We start from the raw sequence: 24,133 nt of genomic DNA on the forward strand, positions 1-24,133 counted from the left end.
CAAGTTTAGTGTTTCAGGGAACTTTTGTTAATACAACACAGTTGGTCACACAAAATACAAATGCTTCTGTTGATTTGTCTTGGCAACTCAGATACATCAACAGTGCTAACAGTTTAACAGCTTTGTTCTCATCTGACAGAAAATAATGGCAGTTCTGCAAGGCAAATGTTAAACCTGACCGTATGTATTTATTAATTCCACAGTGTTTTGACAGATTATAGGGGATGGAACTCAGAGGATGCTGACACGCTCACTGAGGGCTTTCATCTCTGTTTCTTCAGTCTCAGGACTGTCACTGTGGCTAGCACTTGGATTGATCAGGTGTGCGGGGTACTGCATCCCCTTCTCGCCTGCATACTGCTCCCACCTCAGGTCATCGCTTTCATGGGTGATGTAGCGCTCCCCAATTTTGCATTCCAGCTCTCGTAAATCTAACCAGGTCTGGTAATCCTGAGGGAAAAATTCCAAAATATCACCATAGAGACGATTAAACCTCATTAAAACACTGTTTCATATGTTGTCATTTCCCACAGCCGATGAGTCACCCCTTCCCTTCCACTCTAACAGTGCTGCATCTTTCATCAGCACCAAAGTCATCCTATTTGCCTAAATTTTGTAAATGCATACTGTTTATATGTTATCATGCACCAAAGGGTGGGTAATTAATACTTGCAGTCAAGCAATTAGGAATGTTGGTATTCCTTTGAAATTTAATACCCACAAATAATCCTTCAGAATTATCGATTATCATTTTTTTAAACTTTAGTTCAATGTGAAAATAGCAAATATTTAAGAGAAAATAAGCATATGCATATAATTTGTATTGCCATGCATCTCCCCCATAAATATTAGCCTAGGATTTTAAAATATAGCTTTCAAGTGAGTACAGTGCTTGACCAGATGGGCATCTATTTGGACGTATATCAGGATTACAGGCACAAATGCTATTGAAATCTGGTCCTGGAGTTTTGTTATGACCCTAGTTGTTTTGTTTGTTGGTATTGGTAGAGAAAGAGTTTTAGAAAAACACTAAATTGCTGTCACATATTAACAAGTTACATGCCTGATGGCAAAAACTGACACACAGTCATGCTTTTAAAAATAGGACAAATATTATACATTTCTGTGTCATTTTACATATTATATATAATTTACAGACAATATTAAAATCTTATGCAGAAGTTAATGTGACAGAGAAAATATCTAGTGACTGATATTTACCTGTAGCCATGGGTGACTCAAGGTCTTATCCACACTATAGCGCTTTCTCATTTTTACTTGCAGCAAGTTATTGATAAGATCAATGGCTGAAAAAAATGTTAATCATTGGTAAACATAGATGACAAATTTAGACCATAAGCATAATTCATTTACACTTTATTCCACAAGCTATTTCACATTGTTAGATGCAGCATAATGATAACAGGCATAGAACCCGAAGAAAATGCCTCTTGAGAATTCTAGAACCTTGGTCTTCATTGTATATTGAATGCAAAAAAAAAAAAAAAAAAAGGAAATAATTGTAGAGAAAGGAGTATGTGATGTGAATTTCTCTTGGTCCAGTCTTCAAAATAAAGCTTTCTAAGTAGGAATTTTGTTTTAATATATAATACAATATTATATACAATATATGTAATACAAATAGATCTATATTATAATTTAAATGTCCTACATTAATGATAGGCTAAAACTAATATTCAAGAGAAAATAATCACGGATTTTTTATAAAATGTGTTTAATATTTGAATACAGATAATGGTCTTTATCGTCTTGAATTAAGGACTGACATTTGGAAACCATATTTAAAAGGGAAAAAAATAAAGGAACAATGATCATGATCCATGTAAATTTAGAACCTAAAAACCAAAAACACAATTGGGAAAATATTTTTTGTCTCTTGCACTTTGCTTTTAAAAATAACCAATATATTGGACTTTTATTAGCCTTCATTATTTTCTAGGGGAAGGCAGGTAAGAGACTTGTCTAAGAATTATTCTGAGGTTAGAACCATTCAGTCTAGGGCTCTCTCTCTGACAGGGAATCCTAGGGAATGTAACTTGATGGAAAAAGTGAGATTTCTACCAATCTACACAGCATCTAATTATCTATATCACCATTTGATATAGTTCTGACATTTCTGAAAATTATATTTTTAGTCTATACCATTAATTGTTCATTGCTTAGTACATTCATTACCTTATGCTTTCCATTCATTCTTGCACTTACTTCCCATATTTATTTCTTTCATCAGAGCATTTTCTTGTCTCAAAACCTTAATGAAATCTGACAAACTGACGGGAACATTTGCATTTCACCAGATCAATTTCTTTCCTAAGCCTATACTGGTCATTGTTTCCTGAGAGATGGGATCTTTTTACCAAAAATCTAATAGGTAGCTGATTACAAACATTCTCCCACCCCCAAAGTGGTTTGGTCTATAGGAACCTGAAAATACATACCATCACAGATGTCTAGAGGCCACCTGGAACATAAATAATTTCAAATGGGATGACTCTCCTTATCTAGCAAACAGAAATAATTTCTACACCCTATTGATTATTTGTAACTCTACCTCTTTGATGTTAATATTCCCAAGAATTTGCCTGCATGGAAGGGACTTTAGACTCAAATACCCAAGCATTTTTTGGTTTAAGAAAATAAATGCAACAGTACACATTTAAGTGCTGCCTATGTCTACATGTCCTTGCCTTAGCTAGGGCCTTCGGAAACATTGTACTTAGTGCAATTTCAAATTCCAAGCATGTGTTCTCAGAGAGCTTTTGAAAGTATAGTTCTCTCAGTGAACTATGTATTGGGCATGTACTTTAAAACATCCATTCACATGATTTACTCACTGGTGAGTAAAGTGCACCTTCCATTCTTGCTGCTGTGAAGTCACACAGCAAAAAATGGAGGCTGAGGGGCGAAGGGAGAGCTCATGTGCTACTGTAAGCATGCCACAGCATTACGCTTCCCCAGACACCACAGGGAATAAATACACGTTATTAATTCACTCATTCTGCTTTGAATTCTATAATTAGGAATGTAGGAGTACAGTAACTCCACAAAAGGTCTGGTTTGTGCCCAAATGGGCCCCAACAGTGAACCACACTGCCTAATGGGGAGGGAAGTACTGCCAGAGGAGAAACTAGAAGTGTCTGAAGGGAATGGAATATGTGAAGATGAAAAAATTGTTCTGCTGAATGAAGCATGCAATCACAAGTCTGACCACAGCCACAGTACTTGGGTGACCTGAATAAGCACAGCAAGATAATGACAAGTACCTCCAAGAGAAAATAGTTTGGATATAAGGAGAGAATTAGAGGGAATGTATGTGTGCATAAATATGTGTGTATATATATAAAATATACTTTGTGGTGGTTGGCAGCAGAAAACAGAAATACCTATGAAATGTTGAAACCTATAGCTAAATATTAGAAAGCTGGTATTACTGAGAAAACAGGTCCATCATTAGTGTTTGAGAAAATCATTCTATTTGTCACTTTCGGAAAATCTTAAAATACGTTTTTTACTAATCAAGTTTCATGAAGTTTACTATTAACTGTCTCATCCAATGACCTTTCATTAAACCCATTTTTGAAAGCAATTCTAAAGTTACTTTTTCCAATGTTCTCTTTACTGGACGTGTTCCTTACATAACTGCATCACTTAGTTATCAGTTCATTCACTAAATCTTCCTAAGTAATTGTTGTGGTAGTGTACACACACACACACACACACACACACACACACACCCCTTTGTGACTTTAGCTCAATTACTGTTGAGCTAGGGGATGAAAAAGTTAATGATAAAGCTCTGGTCTTGAAAACCTCAGTCTCCCAATCTAGTTGTAAAGGCAAAAACATACACACATGCATAGATACATCATGACAAGCTGCACTATTTTAAATCATTGGCCTTTAATTAATGTCCTATTCAAAGAAAGAAAATGTTTTCTTTAGCATTTTAGAAATATAGTTATGATCTTAGTGACTATCTCCAGAAGTCCTGTTTATTTCATATGTCAACTGTGTTGCATGATACTGGTGACAAGAATTCTTTTCTCCTATATCCTGTTCAAAGTTGTCCCTTCCTAACTTACATTGATGCTATCTGTGTTCTAGATGCAGTGGAGAACTGACTCTATTGTACACAACAGTTCAAGACTCAGACAGTCATTTCCCTTAACCTTGCCTTCTACAGCTGTTTCAGTTGTCTTCAGGATTCCTCAGTCTTCTGGCTCACCTTATTTTGAAGTTCACTAGTTGTTTTACAATGTCCCTGGTTATTATTGACCAGAATTTTCCTCATAATCAACTACAAACTTGCTTTGTACACACAGATATTATTCATGTAGCTTAGAATTCTCTTTTAAAATAAGAATATTTCAAAGTCAGATGTTTAGGTAGTTCTCCTAATAACACTATTATGAAAATAATCTACATTTTTTATAAAGTGAAATTTCTAAAGATTGGTCAAAGTCAGACAGTTCTTAGAGCTGCAATAGCTACAAAGCCCAGGCTTGTAAACACTATGGTATAAAACACTCAGTTCACATCAAGGACTCAATATTGTTAACTGATAGTGTTGAAAACTCTTTAAATTTCAAATGGAATTCTTTTGTGAGTATGCTTCTGCCATACTTTAATGTACTTTAAAAATGCAGGATGGATGGACATATATTTATCTCTATATAAATATACACACACTCTTGTGAATTTAGCTCAACATTTCAGTATTCAGAGACTATCCTGAATATTATGTGACCTTCTATCATAGCTTTCTACCACTTCCAAACTGAATAAGTCTATCTGCCATGTATTAGTCAAAATATTAGGAAATGTTTTGTAGGATAAGACTTAAACAGGTTATCACTGTATCCTAGATCACACCTCAACTGCTATGCCCTATTAATTATTCTTTGCACAAGGCTGACAAATAAGCAGTGTTTCTTCCTTGAAGTGAGTATTTCACGTCTATACATCCAATCCATATATTAAAATCTTCTTCAAAGGCTATTATGGGAAATAGTTTAAAATGTTTTATGATAGTTAAGACATATTGGTCCTTAACTGGCAAGTCTATTTGAAAAAGAAAATGCAATTAGTCTGGTGTAATAGATTCTGAATAAATTAATATTCACTTTTAGTCATTTCCTTCTAAGGACCAGGATTTATTTTCTAAGTGTTTTAAACTACTCAATCATTCATTCTAGGATTTTGTTTAAACTCCATTATTCATTCATCATCCATTTTAGAAATTCAGAATACTCTGGCCTGTTTTTAAGTCTTCAGTATCTCTTTATCTATGATTCGCTAGAAGTTACTACAGTGGCTCTAAGATCACTTGTTAGCTTATCAATATTCTGCACACCCAATCCTGAACACTGATCATATTTTCTAATTGCCATTAAGCACCCTTTGAGGATGCCTTCCCATCTCCTAGGTCTTGCTCCCAGCAGAGACTGATGTGTAAAGATCCATATTAGGAAAAAAAAACAGCAGCAAAGTAACAAAAAGACTACTGAAACGGGGCATTCCCAACAGTCCCTGAAAAGAATCAACCCTGAGAAAAACTTGCCCAACTGGGATGTCAGCTCCAGTCCCAAAACTCAAAAATTCAGAATTATGATCTGGAGGGGATGCCATTGGGAATGCTTTTGGAACGGCAGAGGTGGTAACAGAGAGAGGCAGACAATGGAAGAGATGAAAAATCGGGTTATTATGTGACTTTTGATAACAAAGCAAAGGAGGGCATGGTCCGGGTATGGAGAATAGGACAGAGGACTGCAGAGGAAGTGACAGAGGGAAGGTGGCGCACAGGGAGAAATGAATGCAGACTCCAGGTTACCTGGAACTCCCTGAAGATCTGGGACCCTGTGAGAAGAAGATACCTGGGGAAGCATAGAATGCCGCAGAAATTCCTGGCACCCTGTACTCCCCTATATCTGCAGCCATAAATATAGCAGAAAATGTCAGCTAAACACCTGCCTTCGGTGAGGTGAGGTTTATTGAAAAATCATGCTGATTCCGCTGTTTTGGGCCATAAACAGATGTTACTTAACAGCTGGGCTTAGATAAGGGCCAGAGCTGTGTAGGGGATGTAAATCCTCCTTTCTGTTGGATTACACTTTTTGCTGCACACTTTCTCCTCTCAGTTTGAAGACTTTCCCTTCCTCTTTCCTTGAAAATAGGGGCAAAAAATAGGCTGTGGCTCATTCCCCTCTCTGCCGTAAACATACCAACTTTTTCAGAGTGGTAGGATTACTCTCTAATTGTACCTGCCTATTTATTCTCAGAGTTAACCTTCACGATATTATTCTGAATTTTGTTCTCTTCATCAAACTCAAGGCCTTCCTCTCACATTATTAATAAATTCTCTTAAGTCCAAGCTCTCTGAATACTTTAGACAGCCACATTGGGTCATGGGAAGTCTTTCCTTTCTCTTTCTTTTTGGAAAATTTTAAACAATTGTGTGGTTTGAATTTTCATTCTTAAAGAATTCTCTATTCCTTATGAGCAAAGAGCTTTTTGGTTTCTACAATGTCTGTAGCCAAGGATTCATACTATTTCCAATAGATTAAAAAAGAAGAAAGAGAAAATTTGTTTTTTGCAGTCTAATGTTTCTTTTTTTTTTTTTTTGCTACAATAAATTCTTGGCTAACACAGTTATTTTCCATTAACTTCCTGTATTGCAATTTCTCTCATTGTCCCATCAGTTGAGAGAATGAAATGTCAGGAGAGCGAAAAGAAAATTTTATCAAATGTTCTCTTTTACCAGGATGGGCCTTTCACCAGATATGAAGATAGCTGAAGCTCTGTGTTGCCTGCTCTCCAGGTGCGCAAGTATATCTGAACAAAACAAAATTAAGTGGTATATGCAGGTGCCGAAGGGTTTTATGTTTTTATATGAAAAGAAATGTCCATCACAGTGTTCACTGGATGGGTTACATTTTCTTCTGGTATCAAAATAAAGAATTATGGAAATTGTGGAAAGTACATTACAGCCATTCTATACTTCAAAGCAAATACCACATGTATAGATATAATAGCATCTGTGCATGCAGCTGTATGTGCCATTGCTAAGGCTAAACTGAACAGCAACTTGGAGAAAATCCTACAAGAAGAATGTAACTGAACATCTCTGAATACTTAACAGACCCCTCAGGTCATACCTCTCAGTCATTTTCCATAGCTCATCTTTAATTATTTCTCTCCTTATATGCCTTACTGTATTTTAGTTCCTTTAAGGACACACAGATAGTGTACACATATTTGCACGTAAGTTTCACAAGTATTTAAAATAAAATGTATCATTTACTGCATTAGAGAAATGCTTGCCAAATAGTATTTGGTAGACTGAATACAGATTAATTAGAAATTTAAATGGCCAGTTCTCAACTTAAAGTTTTTATGCCCCCATTATGTGCATATGGTTTGTACAATATATTTCAGCAAAAAAAAAAAAAATTCAGGATATTAGGATATAACAACTCTAAATAATGTAAGAGAACCAAGGATCAGTGACTTCTATCAGAAAATATGGAAGATGCTGAGAATATCTGCAATACAGATCAAGTTTGTTTTACAATGTTTATTTTACAGTAATTACCCCTGAAGCCCCATGCCTGATCTATTTTGTTCAGACACAGAACTTTTTATTTTCTTCCATACTATCTTTTCTCTACCTACATATATCCAGGTACGTATTTTTAAATTAGAAACCAGATTATAGTGATGAAACCATCATCTGTCAACCACCAAGCTCTTTGCCTTTAAGAAAGTGTTTTCTTTTTTTCTCTTTCAATTCTGCCTCACTGCCTGTCAGAGAGTAGTGCCCAGTCAGCCTCCCTTTGGTTTACTTCACGCTGATGGTAAGTTGTGTGTTTATTTTAAAAGTCATTTTGCAACCCTTCACATTCCAGCTCTGAACCCAGCAAGCTGTTGCCCAGCAACACTGACTGGGACGCACCTCTCAGGGGTTGAAACCAGAGGCTGCCAGCAGCAAACAAGGCGGCTGGAAGTCATCATCTCACTAGTTCCTGAGCCAATTACCCGCAATCCAATGAAGTGCAAGACCTTTGGAGTCTCAAGTCTTTCCTTTTCCAGTTCTTTCCTCTAGAAAGTTATTCTACCACTGGTTACTCCTTTGCTTTACATTCAATTTCATTTCCTTTTCAAGACCAGCAATCTAGTTTTGGAAATTATGAATTGTTTAAACTAAAATACATATAGCTGTCCCCAAACAGATGCCAAATTGATTCAAAATTTAAAGTCAACTTCCAAATATATCTATATTATTCTGACAATACTCAGGGTAAATTTTTTTTCAATACACATTAAAAAATTTTGGAGGGATTTTTTGTTTCTGTTTGTTTGCTCTTTTCTCAGTTCAAATTTAATAGAAACTACAAAAGATCAAAAGTGATGTCCTACTACTATACACATCAGTTAGCATGTCCCAAAGCACAACTCAGGCCAATCTCTCCAATGGGCCTGTCATGCCCCAAGCCAGATGTGAGCTGAGTCTCAGGTTTTGTATTTTAAGCATGATATAATAACAAGTGGCTTTGTTCATATGACTGCTTGCTACAGCACAGTCCTAAAATGGCCCAGGAGACTCACTTCCATTTGTTTACTGAAATGGCTGATACTTAATCCAAAGGTCTAGTGAACATCTTTAAGAAAGGGGCTTCCTTTGGTATTGGTATTTTCAGGAGTGCCTCAGGCCTTGCAGGTATTTCTGATATGTAAGAGTAATGCTGGGAATGAGTATGGTAGGCAGTTCTTCTCAGACATTTAGATGAATAATGTAAATAAGCTAATCCCTGATTTAGTAGGTCTGGGATGCGGCCTGGGAATTTGTATTTTAATGATAACAGGGGGGCTTTAGACAACAACTTGAGTAACAAGTTATGCTAGCATTGAAAAAAGGTAATAACTGATTTAATATTGCCCCAAGGGCCCCTGAATGACAGATGGATATAAGTAGAGAAAAGTATCTTTCCTCAGTCTAATTTTGTTTAATATTCTGGAATGAAGATTCAGAAAAGTTTCAAGGTAGCTTCCACTCAGAAGATGTCAACACAGATAACAGAGGTTGGATTACATGAGTTCCAAAATAACTACCATCTGGAACTAAGGGCTGTATTGGTTAGAAGACTTTTAATAGGGACAGATGAAACTAAGTCTTCTGTCTAGACCCTTCCCCACCCGCTTCCCCAAAAATGTCTAAGTAGAGAATAGGAGAATCTGGCTTATCAACAACCTGCATGAGAAAGAATTAAGGGTTCTAAATCTAACAGTGAAATCAATGTGAGTCTACTTACAGTCCCCAAACCAAATGTTATTTAAGCCATGATAAAAGAAATTCCCCTTTGTTATTAGGGAAGCGGTGGCTTCACTTCACTCTAGCTCATTGAATCTCGAATCATAACGGCTTTGGCATTTTATTTATAAGTAACATGAACAAAGAAGACTGTTGATCAGAGTGAATAGGAGGTTGAAGGAAAAGCAGTACAAGAAAGCAGAGAACTTGGGGGGATATGATAAGAAAGGCCTTTGTCTGGAAAAAGGAATGGGCTGCTTCTAGCAGTTTGTTTATTAAACAATGCCAGCCCCACTCCATCAAGACACCACAGGGAACTACAAATCTCAGGATCCCCAAAGGGAAGTGGCTAGGACCAAAGGGCAGAGTTAAGCAGCCATTTTCTCTGTTTGTAAATAAAAACCAGCCATGTTAGTGGGGTCGGCAGGCTTGGCTGGTGCTCTTAGCCAGGCAGGTTTGGTGTTGGTGGGTCATTTGGGATTCCAGGTCAGCAAAACGGGTAGGACCCATTTAAGAATTTATCTACCTCTCTTCTCCCTGAGTTGTACATTTCCTCATTCCCCTTCCCTTGTAAATAAACCTCTGTTACCTTTAAAAACTAAAAAAAAAAAAAAAAATTTAAAAAAGAAAAAAAATATTAAATACCAAACAGATATTTGCCTTTCATTTGTGTGCGAGGGTCAACTAAGAAGAAGCAGGGATCCTCATAAAATTATGTATTTTCTATCAGTGGAGCAATTTATGGATATTCTGGATAATTGCTCAGTGGATTGGTTTTATGGCACAGCATAAGATTTTTTTTTAAAATATTTTCTTTTTTTTTTTTTATAGAGGCATGTTATTTATTTATTTATTTGTTTGTTTGTTTGTTTGCTTGTTTATACATGCACTGGGTACAGTCAGAAGCGCTGGAGGGTGAGAGAATTCACCAGAGCCAGAGCGGGGAGCAGAGCAGGCAGAAGGACCCAAGTACACTGCTGAGAGGAGCAGCGGGTGGCAGGAGAGGTCTGCGCACCATGTGGGACCCTCCTCTGGTGGCCGGGGAGCAGCCAGGGATCGAACCGGTGCCGCAGAGGCCGTGGGCAGTTTCGCAACCCAGTGCTCAACCGCTGCGCCAACGGTGAGGCCCCACAGCATAAGATTTTTATTTTAAAATATTATTGTGTTAAGTGGAAAAAAGCAAAGTCAAAGAATATTTAACTTTTGTTGTTCCTTTACCCTGACATGTCCACATGGCATGTCATATTTCGGCACATTGTGATATATATTCACAGTGAAAATTTAATTTCATAATTGCAATATGTAGGAAACATTTCCATTTTGGGTGATGGCAGTAAACTAATTTTTGAGCAATTATATTACCAAAGTTCTTGTTAAATCTTCTAAGCAGTTTCTCTCTACATATTATCATTTGTTAAAGAAAATCCCATTAATTTTATTTTATATGCTATCAAAATAAATGATTCCTTTCCTGGTGGGATATATTTTCAAATATTATCTCAACTGGATTCTGAATTATGTGTGTTTGTGTATATATATATATGTACAAATTCACAAAATTAGTATATATTTTTAAATCACTGTATACCTCTGGCTCATAATTTTACAATTCTTATATTAAACTAAATGCATGTACTTTTTCAGAAAATGAAACACAAGCAATTCCAGAATTTTAAATAGAGACTGTTTAAAATGTTAAACCCAGTGTTAATTCTGACCCACACAAATCACTTCAGCTTATCAATCTTGATTAAATTTCCTGGCACTTAGTCAAGTATTTTTAAGCAGTTCACTGGCTAGTTCCCTTGCAACTCCTCCATGCTGTTATGCCTGCCAGTGGTACTAATATGTTGACAAATCAATCTATCCATTAATATTCAGCAGGCTTGCTGGATCTGCAAGCCTCATAAAGTGTTACAAACACAGTTTAATTATTAAAATGACAATTGTCTTTCTTTTGTTTCTCATAGCATTGGATTTCTGGGTCTCATCTACCCAAGGCTTATTTTTCAATGGGGTTATTTCTTGTTTTGAACAATATGGAGTGAAAGAGGGACCTACAGCTGGTTCCTTTTCATGGCAAAGTGCTACTTCCAACATAAGTGTTTAGCGTTCTGGAACACTCTTGGATTTTGAAAACATGTGGTAATGGTGCTAGGCTTTTATTTAGCTTTGCTTTGTGTTTGTACTGGCTGTATTTTTCATCTCCAATTTCTGCAAGAAAAAACATACTTGGTCAATTTTATTTGAATTTGCCAAACTGAATTGCAAAATTTGCTTTTAAAATAAAATTTAGGTGCTTTGATAAATTTAGTGGCATATCATTAAAGCTGTTTTATGCTTGGAGTTGCCATATATTCTATAGTCTACATAAATGTCAGCAGAGGATTGAGACCAATTGCAAGAATAAATTATAACTGTGCTTATTAGGGAAAAGAAGCAGCACAAATACTACCACTGAGGCTGTCAGAGCACAAAAGTGGAAAAAACCTTGGCCACTGCTGCACTATCATGATTTCCTCATTTTAAATAAAAATAAGTTACAGAATTAATGCAAGGGCATTTGTACCCCCCTCCCTTTCATATATATGCCAAGGCTTCAGGTTTGATCTTAATTCTTGATAATACCAACTAACCATGTGACTCTGAAGCTGAGCAGTAACAACACAGCAGGTGACTTGAGAATAGGTGCTTCTTCAGATTTCACCTGTGAACACAGAAAATGATCTCTGTCTGCGGGGGTTGGGGGCTCATTGTGAGACAATTTCCGAGGTTGCCTCTGTGTTGATTACTGCCTGCTTGCCTCCTTAATGGCATATAAAGGAATATCAAAACTCGGGAGGAAAAAAAAATAGTAATTTCTATGATGCTCTTCATGCTCTATTACTAACCTGCCTCAAATTTACCATGAATCTCTAATTGAACACATCAATTCAATTTGATGACGGAAATGTACTTTTACAAATGCTTTCCCAATGCTGCAGGTTTGCTATCATCTAATAAGATGACTTGTACTGAAGCAAATTATATCTCACTTCACCAGCTACATAATCTACACCACTTTGTTTCCTATGTCACTTCTCTTCTTCCTCTAAGAATAAACTCAGAAAACAAAGCTGTATAATAAAGTCATATATAAAAGTATATAATTCAAAATATGTATTATGATTCTGAGCAATTGAAAGAATATAGGAAAAGAGAATTTGTTTGATTTTCACACTTGAAAATTCTTTGTGGGCACAGACAACTTCAGACTTAGATTATATCTTTATCTACTCAGTCATGATGTTAAAGAAAAGGAAATGTAATCTTATCTCTTCAATGAACACTCATACATAAAATATTATTTATATAGTTTATATATTTACAACTTCAGACAAATTTTAGAGTAGACATGGAAGAATTATAATTGTATAAAAGTTTACACTTAACTTATTCTTGCCACCTTCTTTCCCTCCATGCACTTTTGTTCATTTTTATTATTTTTTACAAAAGTATTATATGTACCTGCCAGAAGAGCTGTCAATCAGTAAAAAGAGCTCAAAATGAAAATAAAAACCTCTCATATCATTAGAAGATCTGCTCTCCAAAGATTACCACTTTCAGCTATTTTAAAAAATTTCTTCTGATATCTCCATATCTTTAAAAAATAAATGTAGTATCTTTTACGCTTGATTCATTGATGATAAATTGGCGCTACTCAAAGTGTGAGCCATATATTAGCGCCAGTCTATGAACTGCTGGATGGTCTATCATACAATAAGTACAGAAGAAAATGAGAGCAAATCTTTGGAAATTTTTATAGCAATATGGTATTGCTGTCACATTTTTATTACATTTTATAATGTACTGGTCCATATGTTTGGAAATTAAAATAGAACTGCTCCTTTATCAAACATAGTGTGAGAAGGATTACCTTAAAAAAAACGGATTCCCCCCCAAAAAAAGACCCAAAAACAAACTGATTCCCTTCAATTAATGACAATGAATCATTTTTCAACTTTCTCTACCATGTTGTCCTCTCGTTCTCCTAATTAATTTAGTTAAAATTAATGTACTATTCACTTTCGTAATTTAGAACAGTGAGTGCCTGGCACTCAAGATGGGGTATTTATATGCAAACATATATGTAAAATTTATTTAAAAGTATGAACTTTTGTGAATAAATCATACATGTAAGCATATAACTTAATCCATTTGCCTAGGCAGAATCCTATATGAACTCTAAATGTCAGGGCTCTTAATGCTCTTCATCATCATCCTTTCCCACTGTAGAAGTTTTGCTTCATTATTTACATTCTCTGCATAATTATAATGAATTTAGACAGGCTTGGTGTAAAGGATATTTAAAATTTAAAGTTAACAAGCAATATTTGGAATAATCCATATATAACTACCATTAACTGATGAACTGTAGGATTATAACCTATAAATCTATGAAACTTAAAACCTAAAATTTCTAAACCTATGTCCGCTCAATGAAGCTACTGCTTCTTTTTTCTGTAACTGTTATTTCCATGGCTATTTCTGTTGATAAAAGCTCTGATGAAGAAGATGATATGGAAACAAAAATGTTTTAGGAATGAAAAAGGAATTTTAGTCTACATTAGATTAGGAGCGTCAATGTTTTTGAGTATGGTCAACTGTCAGCTAGTAGTTACGTCAATCACTGTGCAAAGCACTGTCCAGGTTTCAGACAAAAACACTGAGACTTAAAAAGTAAGTTGGATGAGGTTACCAAGACTGTAAGAGGAAGAGCTGTCAACTCAGTTCATTATAACATAATCCTCTTCCCTTGTGTTTTTAAATATTATTAAAAATTGTGTTTTTATGCTGGTTCTATGCTAGTGAAAGCAAATCAATAATTTAATGTTACAATATGACTAAATCCATTAGAAGGATAGGCTGTAAATGGATAAGAATATCTATCTGGGAGCCAGCTGATACGATCTGCACTCTGGTCCCACCAGGCAAGTCACTTAATTCTCTTTTGCTTGCATAGTTTCATCTTTAAAATGGAAGCAGAGTAGTACATACTCAAACATCAGGGACTATTAAATGACTTCATCTATGTGAAGTACTTAAAGTAATGCTTGGCTACAGTGCAAATTTTGCAGAAGTGCATATTTTACAGAAGTGTTAGCTACTATTATCTGTTTTTCTTTCAAGTGTAATTTACTATCGCCATTTTATCTGTAAATATTTGCTAGGTCAACTGTTCCTCAAAAGTTTCATTTTTCAAATCTGACCTTGATTCAGAAAAAAAAAAATCCATTTTTGTGAGGTACATCTGTTAATGCTTTTGTGTTGTTTTTAGCTTAGTAACTTTTCCCTGCAGGAACTGCTCTCCAGCCTGGAAGTGCTCTCCATCATCTGTATGGTCAATCAGGGCCAGGCTCCTGAGGTGGCTGTGTGAGTGCTTCAGGTATTTGGGACTTAAGCACAGCCAATCGGTGCCCATTTCAGAGACTGCCTGGCTGCTGACAGATAATTACTCTTCCATTCTGAGATCAATTACCATGAGGTACAATGTGAGCCTGGCTGTTGGATGATCACTCTGTACCAATGAAGAGTTCACCTAAGAAGGAAACCTTCATAAATTAAAGCTGAGTTTTTGAGAGATGGAAAAAAGTGACATTTGAGCTGCAAGATCCAGCTGAATCTGAATCTTTGAATCTGAATCTTGCTAAGTTAGTTAGCAGTAGGTTTCTATTATTTGTATATGAGTCCTGATTAATACACTGACAAATTATTAGCGTATCTCCAGAGTGCCAGTACTTAGCTTATTATGTTATCATGGCCAACATAATTTAGTGTAAAATGTACCTTATAAATTTCTAAAAATCAGTCCTTAAGAAATATGCACCCTTTGGTGTGCAATAATCAATGCTATAAAGATTGAAACAAGTTACTTATCAGAAGATTGTTGGGAGGAATAAATGTCACAATGATGGTTCAAGTATTTCCAAATATAGTATTATATTATATGAAGTACAAGTCTACAGTAACAATAAAAAAAGCATGCCAAGAAAAAAGATAGCTAATATGTATGGAGAATACTTGGAAAACATGCACATCAGTTGGCATATAATTTCTAAAATTACACAATCAATACTTGGTTACCCACAAGAGTAATTTTTTAGCTTAATGTTTTTCTGTCTTCCTCCTAAATCCAAATCCTTGGCTCACCCCACACCTGCTTATAGATGCTTGTCGCATTCTTCATCTTTTCCAGTAACTATTACACCTCATTATGTGGCAGCAATTATTACCATGTATCATAGTTAAGGAATTGAAGTGCAAAGGAGGTAATTGTTGAAAAATGTGAATGGTAGAATAGATAATATATCAAACTGCCAACTGCTGATCTTGACATTCTCTACAGGGTTACTGAGCTGCCTAGAGTTTTATTTCTTATATCTGGATTCTTAGTGGTTCTGGTGTGGTTTAATATCCTGAGATTGAAAATTTATTAATTCTGTTGTAGCCACCCCTTGCCAGATACTACTTTGCTTGTGTAATTGTGAGATGTTATGTGCTAAAATTATTTGTGGTAGCAGTCCATTATAATTTTCAATCAGAACAGTTTGTTCTCAACAAGATAGTGGAATAAAAATGGGGCCAGTAACTACTTTTATAACATCTCAGCTGACATTATGACATAATTTAACTAGCTTTTCTTTACATTCAAGTATAAATTATGTTCATGTAACAGCAGTTAGATAACTCATTTGCAATCCAGAGCCTCAATTAACAAATAGTACTGTGCATCAAAGGCAAGATAAGCCAGAGGAAATCCTGGGGGGAGAGGCCAGTTAATTTCCCAAATGATACAGTTATCATTTAGAAAACTGATGTTATATTATACCTGAACTGGTCTCCACACCACTATATCTGAGTGATGGGAAATTTTTAGTGCTTAGGCATCTCAAAAGCCAAGTAAAATGTATACTTCCTGGTCAAATATATGTGCCTCTTGAACTGTTCCATAGAATCTTCTTTCTGACATGCTGTTTATCTGCCTTTTTAATTTTTAGTGACTAAAATCACAATTCTGACTAGTCATGCCCACTGTGAGTCTTCCTTCTCTGAATTTGAAGTCTTTGATTTTATGGATAGTTAACAGTTCAAAGAAATAAGTGATCATTTCCACAAACTAACGAAACTCATCTCCCCAACACGTTTTCAAGTACTTTAAAGCAAATTTTAAATCTTGTTCTCTACCTTTAATATTCATACCACGTATGTATATTGTGGTTTTCCAGCAAGAAATTCTTAAGTCCTTGATATCTATCTGCCTCTGTTCTCTATTGCCAGTAATAATTAAGTGTTCACAATCTATAGTTAACCATTTCTGCACTAAACAAGTTATACCTCAATAGCAAGGCAAACATATATACATGATAACAGACACTGGATATCATTTGTAATCATACTTAAAGTAAAAGCACTCCATTACTTCAAAGACTTTATGCCATTGGTTTCAGGGATGTCTGTGGTGATTCAACTCTGATAGCAAGGATAACAAAAGCAAAAATAAACAAATGGGACTATATCAAATTTAAAAAGTCTCTGCAGTGAATAAAAGAAAACACACCCTACCAAATGGGACAGAATATTTGCACATCATAAATTTGACAAGGGTTAATATCCAGTATCTGTAAGTACCTTATACAACTTACCCAATCATAAACATGGGAAAAAGAGTAAATAGATCCTTTTCCAAATGATATCAAGATGACCAATCAGTACCTGAAAAAATTCTCATCATTGCTTATCATTAGGGAAATGCAAATTATTTGCATCCCATACCAATTAGTATGGTCCATATAGTAAAACCATCAACAACCTGTGTTAACAAAGGTGTGGAAGAAAAGGAACCCTGGTAAATTGTTGGTGGGAATGGACTCTATTCCAGTCACTACAGAAAGAAGTGTTCAGGTTTCTCAAAAATGTAGGCTACTAAAAATAGATTTGCCATAGGATCTAAAACACTAATTCTAAGAGATACATGCACTACTATATTAAATGCAAAACTATTTACAATAGTCAGGTTATGGCAGCAATCTAAGTGATTAAGGACAGATGAGTGGGTACATTAGATATGGGGTGTGTGTGTGTATAATGGAATATTACTCATTTTTAAAAAAGGTAAACCCTTGCCATTTGTTACAACTTGGATAGAACTGGAAGGTATCATGCGAAGTTATATAAGTCAGAAAGATAAAAGACAAATAGCAGATGATTTTACTAATATTTGGATTATAAAATGCAAAGCAAAGAATCATACAAAAACAAAACAAACCTTTGAAATCTGACTGCAGAACCGAGGCTACAATCAGTAGAGGATTTATAGCATTATATAGGTTTAGATGTGTATTATAAACCAACATCTGTATATACTACATTAAGTTCTCCACTGAAAATGTAATTCCATCTTTCACCGTATATTGACCCTTTTACATGATTTTTATCCCTCCTACCCTTTTCAGCTGTTAACCACTAATTGGGTCTTATAGTTTCAAAGTTTATTTTGCCTCATTTAGTTCATTCACTTGAATGAACTATCTAGAAGGTTTTGGTTAGAACTAAATAAACTCTAAAGCATGTTCACGAAGGAGCTCTTTTGAGAAGCACTGACAAAACATTTTCTCTGCTCTGGCTGCCCCTGCCACTTCTTTTACAAATACCTTTCGTTTAGAAAAAGGAAACATTTACTGGGTAGAATTTAAAATAATGCCAAGGTAATTTTTCTAAAGAAATCATCAGAGATACATACAGAAATTAAACAAATAGTAACATGCTAAAGATATAATGCCAGGGAAATAAATAATCTATTATATATCCTCTGATGTCACATAAAGTAAATCAGTACATGTAGAACTTAGTACACTAACATAAGTAATATGATAACTAAAATCAGTATCATAAAGTTCTTGTATCCACAATAAAGTACTTAATATAGAACCAGGCATATGAAAAGCAAGCCCCTAGTAAGGGTTATTTATAGTCATTATATCAATATATAAGTTTTAAGGAAATATGTCAAAATATTAAGTTTCTCTTAAGTGCCTGTTCAATTTACCTCAACATGTATTTCTTAATTTCTCTACAGTGTGTGAAAATGTATATATTTATATAATATATATCTATATCTCAACAAAAAGACATTTTGGCCTCCATTTCCTTTACTTCTTAACCTACCTCAATCAATTTATGGCAGTAGTCCAGTGGTCAATTACAATGAGCATTTCTCTCTTAAATAATTCACGATTGAATGAATAACACTTAAGGATTAAATAATTATCATTTTTGAATGGAAGACAATACCTTCGTGAGAGATTTCCTTCCAGGGATTTGGAGGATACATGAAAGCTGCATTCTGGATTTGGTCGTGTATGTCTTCATCTTCATTAAATGGAAACGTGCCACTCAAACTTACGTAGATGATGACTCCAACAGACCACATGTCTAGAGAACGATTATAGCCCTTGTTTCTTAGAACCTCAGGAGCCAGGTAAGCTGGGGTACCCACTACCGACCTCCGGAAAGACTTCTCTCCAATGATCCGAGCAAAACCAAAATCACAAAGTTTCACCTGTTGAGAATAAAGGTTTGCAGGAGTGGTAAGTTCACAAATTCTAAGTCTGTGTTTCTTAGTCCAGCTCTGTTAAATTGTATGGATTTGTCATGGTAGAAGTAATAGGTCTTTTCAAGTCCATTATAGTACTTAAATACAGTGGCTGATGTATCTATACAAAAGTATGTTTTCATTCATAACAATATCATCTAAACATTATCCCTTCCTCTCCCCCAAATGTGAATATATGTGTATTCAGAAGTTAGTACACTGCTTTACAAGGCTGGCAAACAGCATGCAAATCAGAGAAGCTAAGAAGGGCTGTCTCAAGGGCTGATAAGGCACAGGGACATGTGTCACCCAAAATAATTCTGAAGATTAGTTCTGCACTGGTACCTAGGCAGCAACGAAGATGTCGGAGAAGCAAGGCAGACAGCCACCTTGGTCAGGTCACTTCAAAGAGAACATTCTCTGGAGAGAAATCCAGTTGTTCTCTACCCTTGAATTGAGAAAAGGAAGTAGGTTTTCCACTTGCCCCTGAATATAAATAACACTGAGTAATGTGCTGCCCAGCATTAGGGAGCTGTTAGCATTTCTGGACTTGTAAGTGCTTCTCATGCTCAGGTGTTTCTTCATTGGCCTAGAACTGCCTGGTTTTCAGGATCTGCTGAAAGAAGCTGGGAGGCAGAAGGAGAAGGCAGGGCATGCAATATTAAGGCAGGCTGAACTGAGAAGCCAGAGCTACAAAACCACTATCCCAAAAACATTAGTAACAAATGAGGGAAAGAGGAAAAGAACAAATGGGTAAAAAAGAGCAGGCACAATCTGAAACAAAGGCTTCAAGGGAAAAAGGTGACAGGAGGCTCTAGGAGAGCCAATGATGCTGTCATCTGGCTTTCTGCTGAGAGGCTTTTGTACTTGCCTGAGGGAAAGGATCCGCTGATGCTAGCAACACATTTTCTGGTTTGAGGTCACAGTGAACGATATTTTTAAAGTGAAGATGCCTCAAGGCCACAAGTATCTACAGAAGAAAATCATCAAAATAATTTTATTTTTGCCTATTAGTTTATTTCAAAATGTTTTCTATGAAACATAAATTTCAAGAGACAAAAGAAAACCTACACTGAATAATTAAGATTCTTTATGCTCAAGATAGTGAAATAAGTTAGATTAAGATAGTATGTTTCTAGGGCCTCCCCAGTGGCGCAGTGGTTGAGTGCTGGGTTGCGAAGCTGCCCGCAGCCTCTGCAGCACCGGTTCAATCCCCGGCTTCTCCCTGGCCACCGGAGGAGGGTCCCACATGGCGCGCAGACCTCTCCTGCCACCCGCTGCTCCCACATGGCGCGCAGACCTCTCCTGCCACCCGCTGCTCCCCTCAGCAGTGTACGTCGGTCCCTCTGCCTGCTCTGCTCCCCGCTCTGGCTCTGGTGAATTCTCTCACCCTCCCATGCTTCTGACTGTACCCAGTGCTTGTATAAAATAAAATAAATAAATAAATCTTTAAAAAAAAATAGTATGTTTCTAAGGAAACTTCACTGGAAAAAGTAACATATTAATGGTATCTGTACAGCAACCAAGGCCGGTGTAGATAAAATAATTTAATACTATCTAACAGGAAAATCAATTCTCAAGTATTTTAAAAAAAAACAGACTCAATTCCTGTGCATTTTAAAATTTCATGAGCAGTTTCAATACATGGGCCTGCACGCACATTATCCATTTGGAATACTACACTCTGATAACACAGATATAAATCAAATAACAGAATAAGCTATTACATCCTCTTTGAATATAGTTTAGACTTTGGAAGTAGATACTAAACAACAAGGCTAGAAAGCTGTAGTTAAACAACAATAACATTTGATACAAAATATTATGTTTTTTTTTTTTGTCTCTAATTGATTTCTTACCTGAGTAATTAAAAACTTTGTTATGTGCTCTGGCAACCTGCCCTTTTCACTTGACAAGATCATCTCCAGCATGTCTCCATGGAGTTTTTCCATAACAACAAACACTCTTTCAGGCGTCTCAAACATACACTCCAAATTTACAACACCAGGGTGATGAAGGTTCTATTAAAGATAAATAAAGCACTTGAAGAAAATGAGTTTTTTGATACTGTTTGGCAAGCTCACTGATTATACAAAACTGTTCAAGCTTAAAGCTATGGAGAAACCCACACTTAAGATTTTTAACACCTCTAAATTCCACATGTGCTGCCTTATATTTTTGAAATTCTAATGTCTCCAAAAAATACATCTTTACTTTCTATGCATAGTGAAATTATTTTTTCTATGCGAAAATTCCAAGTTCCAGCACAGTGAATTGCTAATGAGGTTTTAATTAGAATACCATATTGAGAAATCTGTAATTCTTAGGATTATCTCCAATAGTAAGCATAGTGAGCATACCCTTCTAAATAAGCATACTAGGATATCTCTACAAAATTGGTAGCAATTTAATGTGGAAAAGATAAAATTTGTACATGCACTTCATCTGACTGTAATGATGAAGCACGTTAGTCAAAACCTTTTGGAATTGCTCTGCTACTGGAAGTTGCAGTATTTGCTACAGAAGCTCTTGTATGGAGTGAAGACTGGCATGAAAACAGCAAAAACCAATAGTACTGAGCCCCTGCTTTGTCCAGGATACCATGCTATGGTGCGATCCTACATGGTTCTCAAGCAGTCGATAAATATTCCCACATTAAAGTAATGTCTAGTAATGGTAGACTGTATTTGGCTTCACGTGTTAGTTGTCACTTATGTCAAGTCAAATTACACTGAACACTAGATGGGCCCTTGTAATGATGCTCAAGTCCAAATGCTGACCTGGGGTCATCAACAAAAGTCTTTGGTTATTTGACCTTTTTTTTGGTGCACAACAACAAAAAATCCTAATATTAAAAAAAGATTACATATTCCACTAATATTTCAGTGAGACAGAAAAAAAAAAGTCATCACGAACAAAAAGAACCTAAAAAACAGGAACTAACAAAAATGTGCTAACAGAAGAAAAAAAATACTAAATGCTTTATTTAAAAAAAATACCCTGTGAGTGGAGAAATTGCATGTAAAATGAAAATTTCACCAACTACTTGGAATCTGAAATGGCTCACTATGCAGACTTCACAGATGGAAACTTGGTGGTAAGCAGCAGAAGGGATTGTGGGTGAATCTGTACTGCAGTCCTCCTCCGTGCTACTCATTGGCAAGACCTCCTGGCACCGATGGCACAGAGTCATGCTACAGCTGGTAGCACCCATGATGATCACCTCTCAGGATTGTCCTTCCACTATTTGGCAATTTGGACTCTGCTTCAGACATAAGTTGGCTCTTTTTTATTCTGATAGCTTGGTGCATGCAGAACTATGTGATTATGGGAGAGTATGTTTCTATGTGGTCCAAGAGATGCCTGCACATTCTACCTGATAGCCTTTCACCTCTGAGGGCTGCAGTCATTGTTCGTGAAACTATTTCATTGTTAATGCATTAAAATCTGGCTACTTCAGATAAACTAGAGCTGTTCCTTCCTGGTCAGAGTTAAAGCTCATAGCATCACTACTCTTACTTTATTTGTTCTGACTGCCTACAAATAAGACCAGATAACTGTTTGGCTTTGACCATTATGGGAGCTCCAGATGGCAATGACTATATGTATCTATTTGATATGCAGTATGGAATACCAGTAATAGCACTCACTGCTTATACCTGAACTTAGGCACAGGTTATCACATTGCTGTTTTCCTCTATCCCTTTCCTGGAAGACCATCCCTTTCCTGGGTGTCCAGGCATCTCAAATGTGTTATCTCAGTGATCATAGCATAAGCTTTAAGGATAACATGAGAATCCTGCCTTAGTTTTGATTCTCCTGGGACAGTTCTACTATACACTGTTCTTAGTGTACCTTTCTCTTTGACTATATCCTTAACTGATCTTTTTTCTCTTCACTCTAATTTTAAGCACTGTTTTGAGGAGTCTGGATTTCTTAAATGGCCAAGGTCTTGTCTGGTTGGGAGCAGGAACAATGAATAGGAGCCAACAGAATTAGGCAGCTAGGCCCAGGGGGTTTCCTCTGGGTGGACAGAGGAAAAACTAGAGAGAAGATTAATGTTAAGAGAGAGATCTTGGGGTGCAGGTTAGGCAAGGGAGGACAGAAGTGGTACAGCAACTACCCAGTCTTCCATATCTGCTAACCTTATCTTAAACTTTGAAGGGTAAGAGGGAAAAGGGAATAAGTAGATGACCAGGAAGCTCTCTTATCTGAATTATCCATGCTCCTCTAACTACATGTCTTTAAGTAAATTAGTACTTAGAGGTACTATAACAGTATATTCCTTTTCAATTTTCCCTGCCCTATAAAATACCCCTACACAGTGGACAGAACTTTAATGTGTTTATTTAATTGGTGGTTACTGTTTATTGTTGACACTGTTTATTGTCAACTATTTTTTGCCACATCCTCTGCAAATGTCCTCTAATAGCACCTTTATGAAAATAAGGGAAATTTTTGCTTTTTTTGGAAAATGAATTCAATGTAATTAGGTATATAGATTTATATATACATATATACACAGATATTATATATATAATACACACATGTATTTTAGTTCACACATATATATGTGTTGTGTATGTATTCAATTAAGGCATTGAACTAAAATACATGAATACGCAATTGGTAAAAAAATGTTTTAGAAAAGTTAAAATTCATACATTCTTTGTACCTGACCCTCGCTTTTTGACAAAAAAAAACCTTAGAATGAATTTGCTAAAGAATTCATTGAATGGTAGCTGAAAAATCTTTCCAATAACAAAATAACTTCACATTTTCTGCAGAGCTGATACACAATAGCTGATATTTTTAAAGTTTATTATGTGTGGGGAAAGAATGCCATCATAGATACTTTCTCACGAGTTATGGTTTTTGCATTGAACCAAATAGCCAAACTTTTTGTCATATTTGACAGTAACAAAAGAAAACAGAATATAAATAATTATTTATTATTTATCCAATTTATCTACACTATAGATGACAAGGATTTCTTTTAACCTTTTTAATAATGAAAATAAGCAAAAACTCAGGCTACTACTTTCTATTACCATGTATAACTCATATTATCTTTTTATTGTCTTAAGAGAAACTCTAAATTTCAACCTTTCCTACCCAGAGCAATTAGGCAAGAAAAAGATATAAAGGGAATTCAAATTGTAAAGAAAAATCTT

General features: G+C 35.8%; 1 protein-coding gene across 2 annotated transcripts in view; it reads right to left on the reverse strand.

The window, feature by feature from the left end:
* Positions 1–231: 231 nt before the first annotated feature.
* The window catches only part of PRKD1 (protein kinase D1), a gene marked incomplete at both ends in the record, with an annotated part of 284,877 nt that continues 260,975 nt past the window's right edge, over positions 232–24,133 (reverse strand). For both annotated transcript variants that reach the window (XM_084241020.1, XM_084241019.1), the window contains 5 exons: positions 232–450; positions 1,222–1,307; positions 18,659–18,926; positions 19,831–19,929; positions 20,819–20,980. In XM_084241020.1, coding sequence (XP_084097146.1) covers positions 232–450; positions 1,222–1,307; positions 18,659–18,926; positions 19,831–19,929; positions 20,819–20,980 — 834 coding nt within the window. The remainder of the gene's footprint in view (positions 451–1,221; positions 1,308–18,658; positions 18,927–19,830; positions 19,930–20,818; positions 20,981–24,133) is intronic.

The sequence above is a fragment of the Talpa europaea genome (assembly GCF_964194135.1).
Source record: "Talpa europaea genome assembly, chromosome: 8".
NCBI lineage: Eukaryota > Metazoa > Chordata > Mammalia > Eulipotyphla > Talpidae > Talpa > Talpa europaea.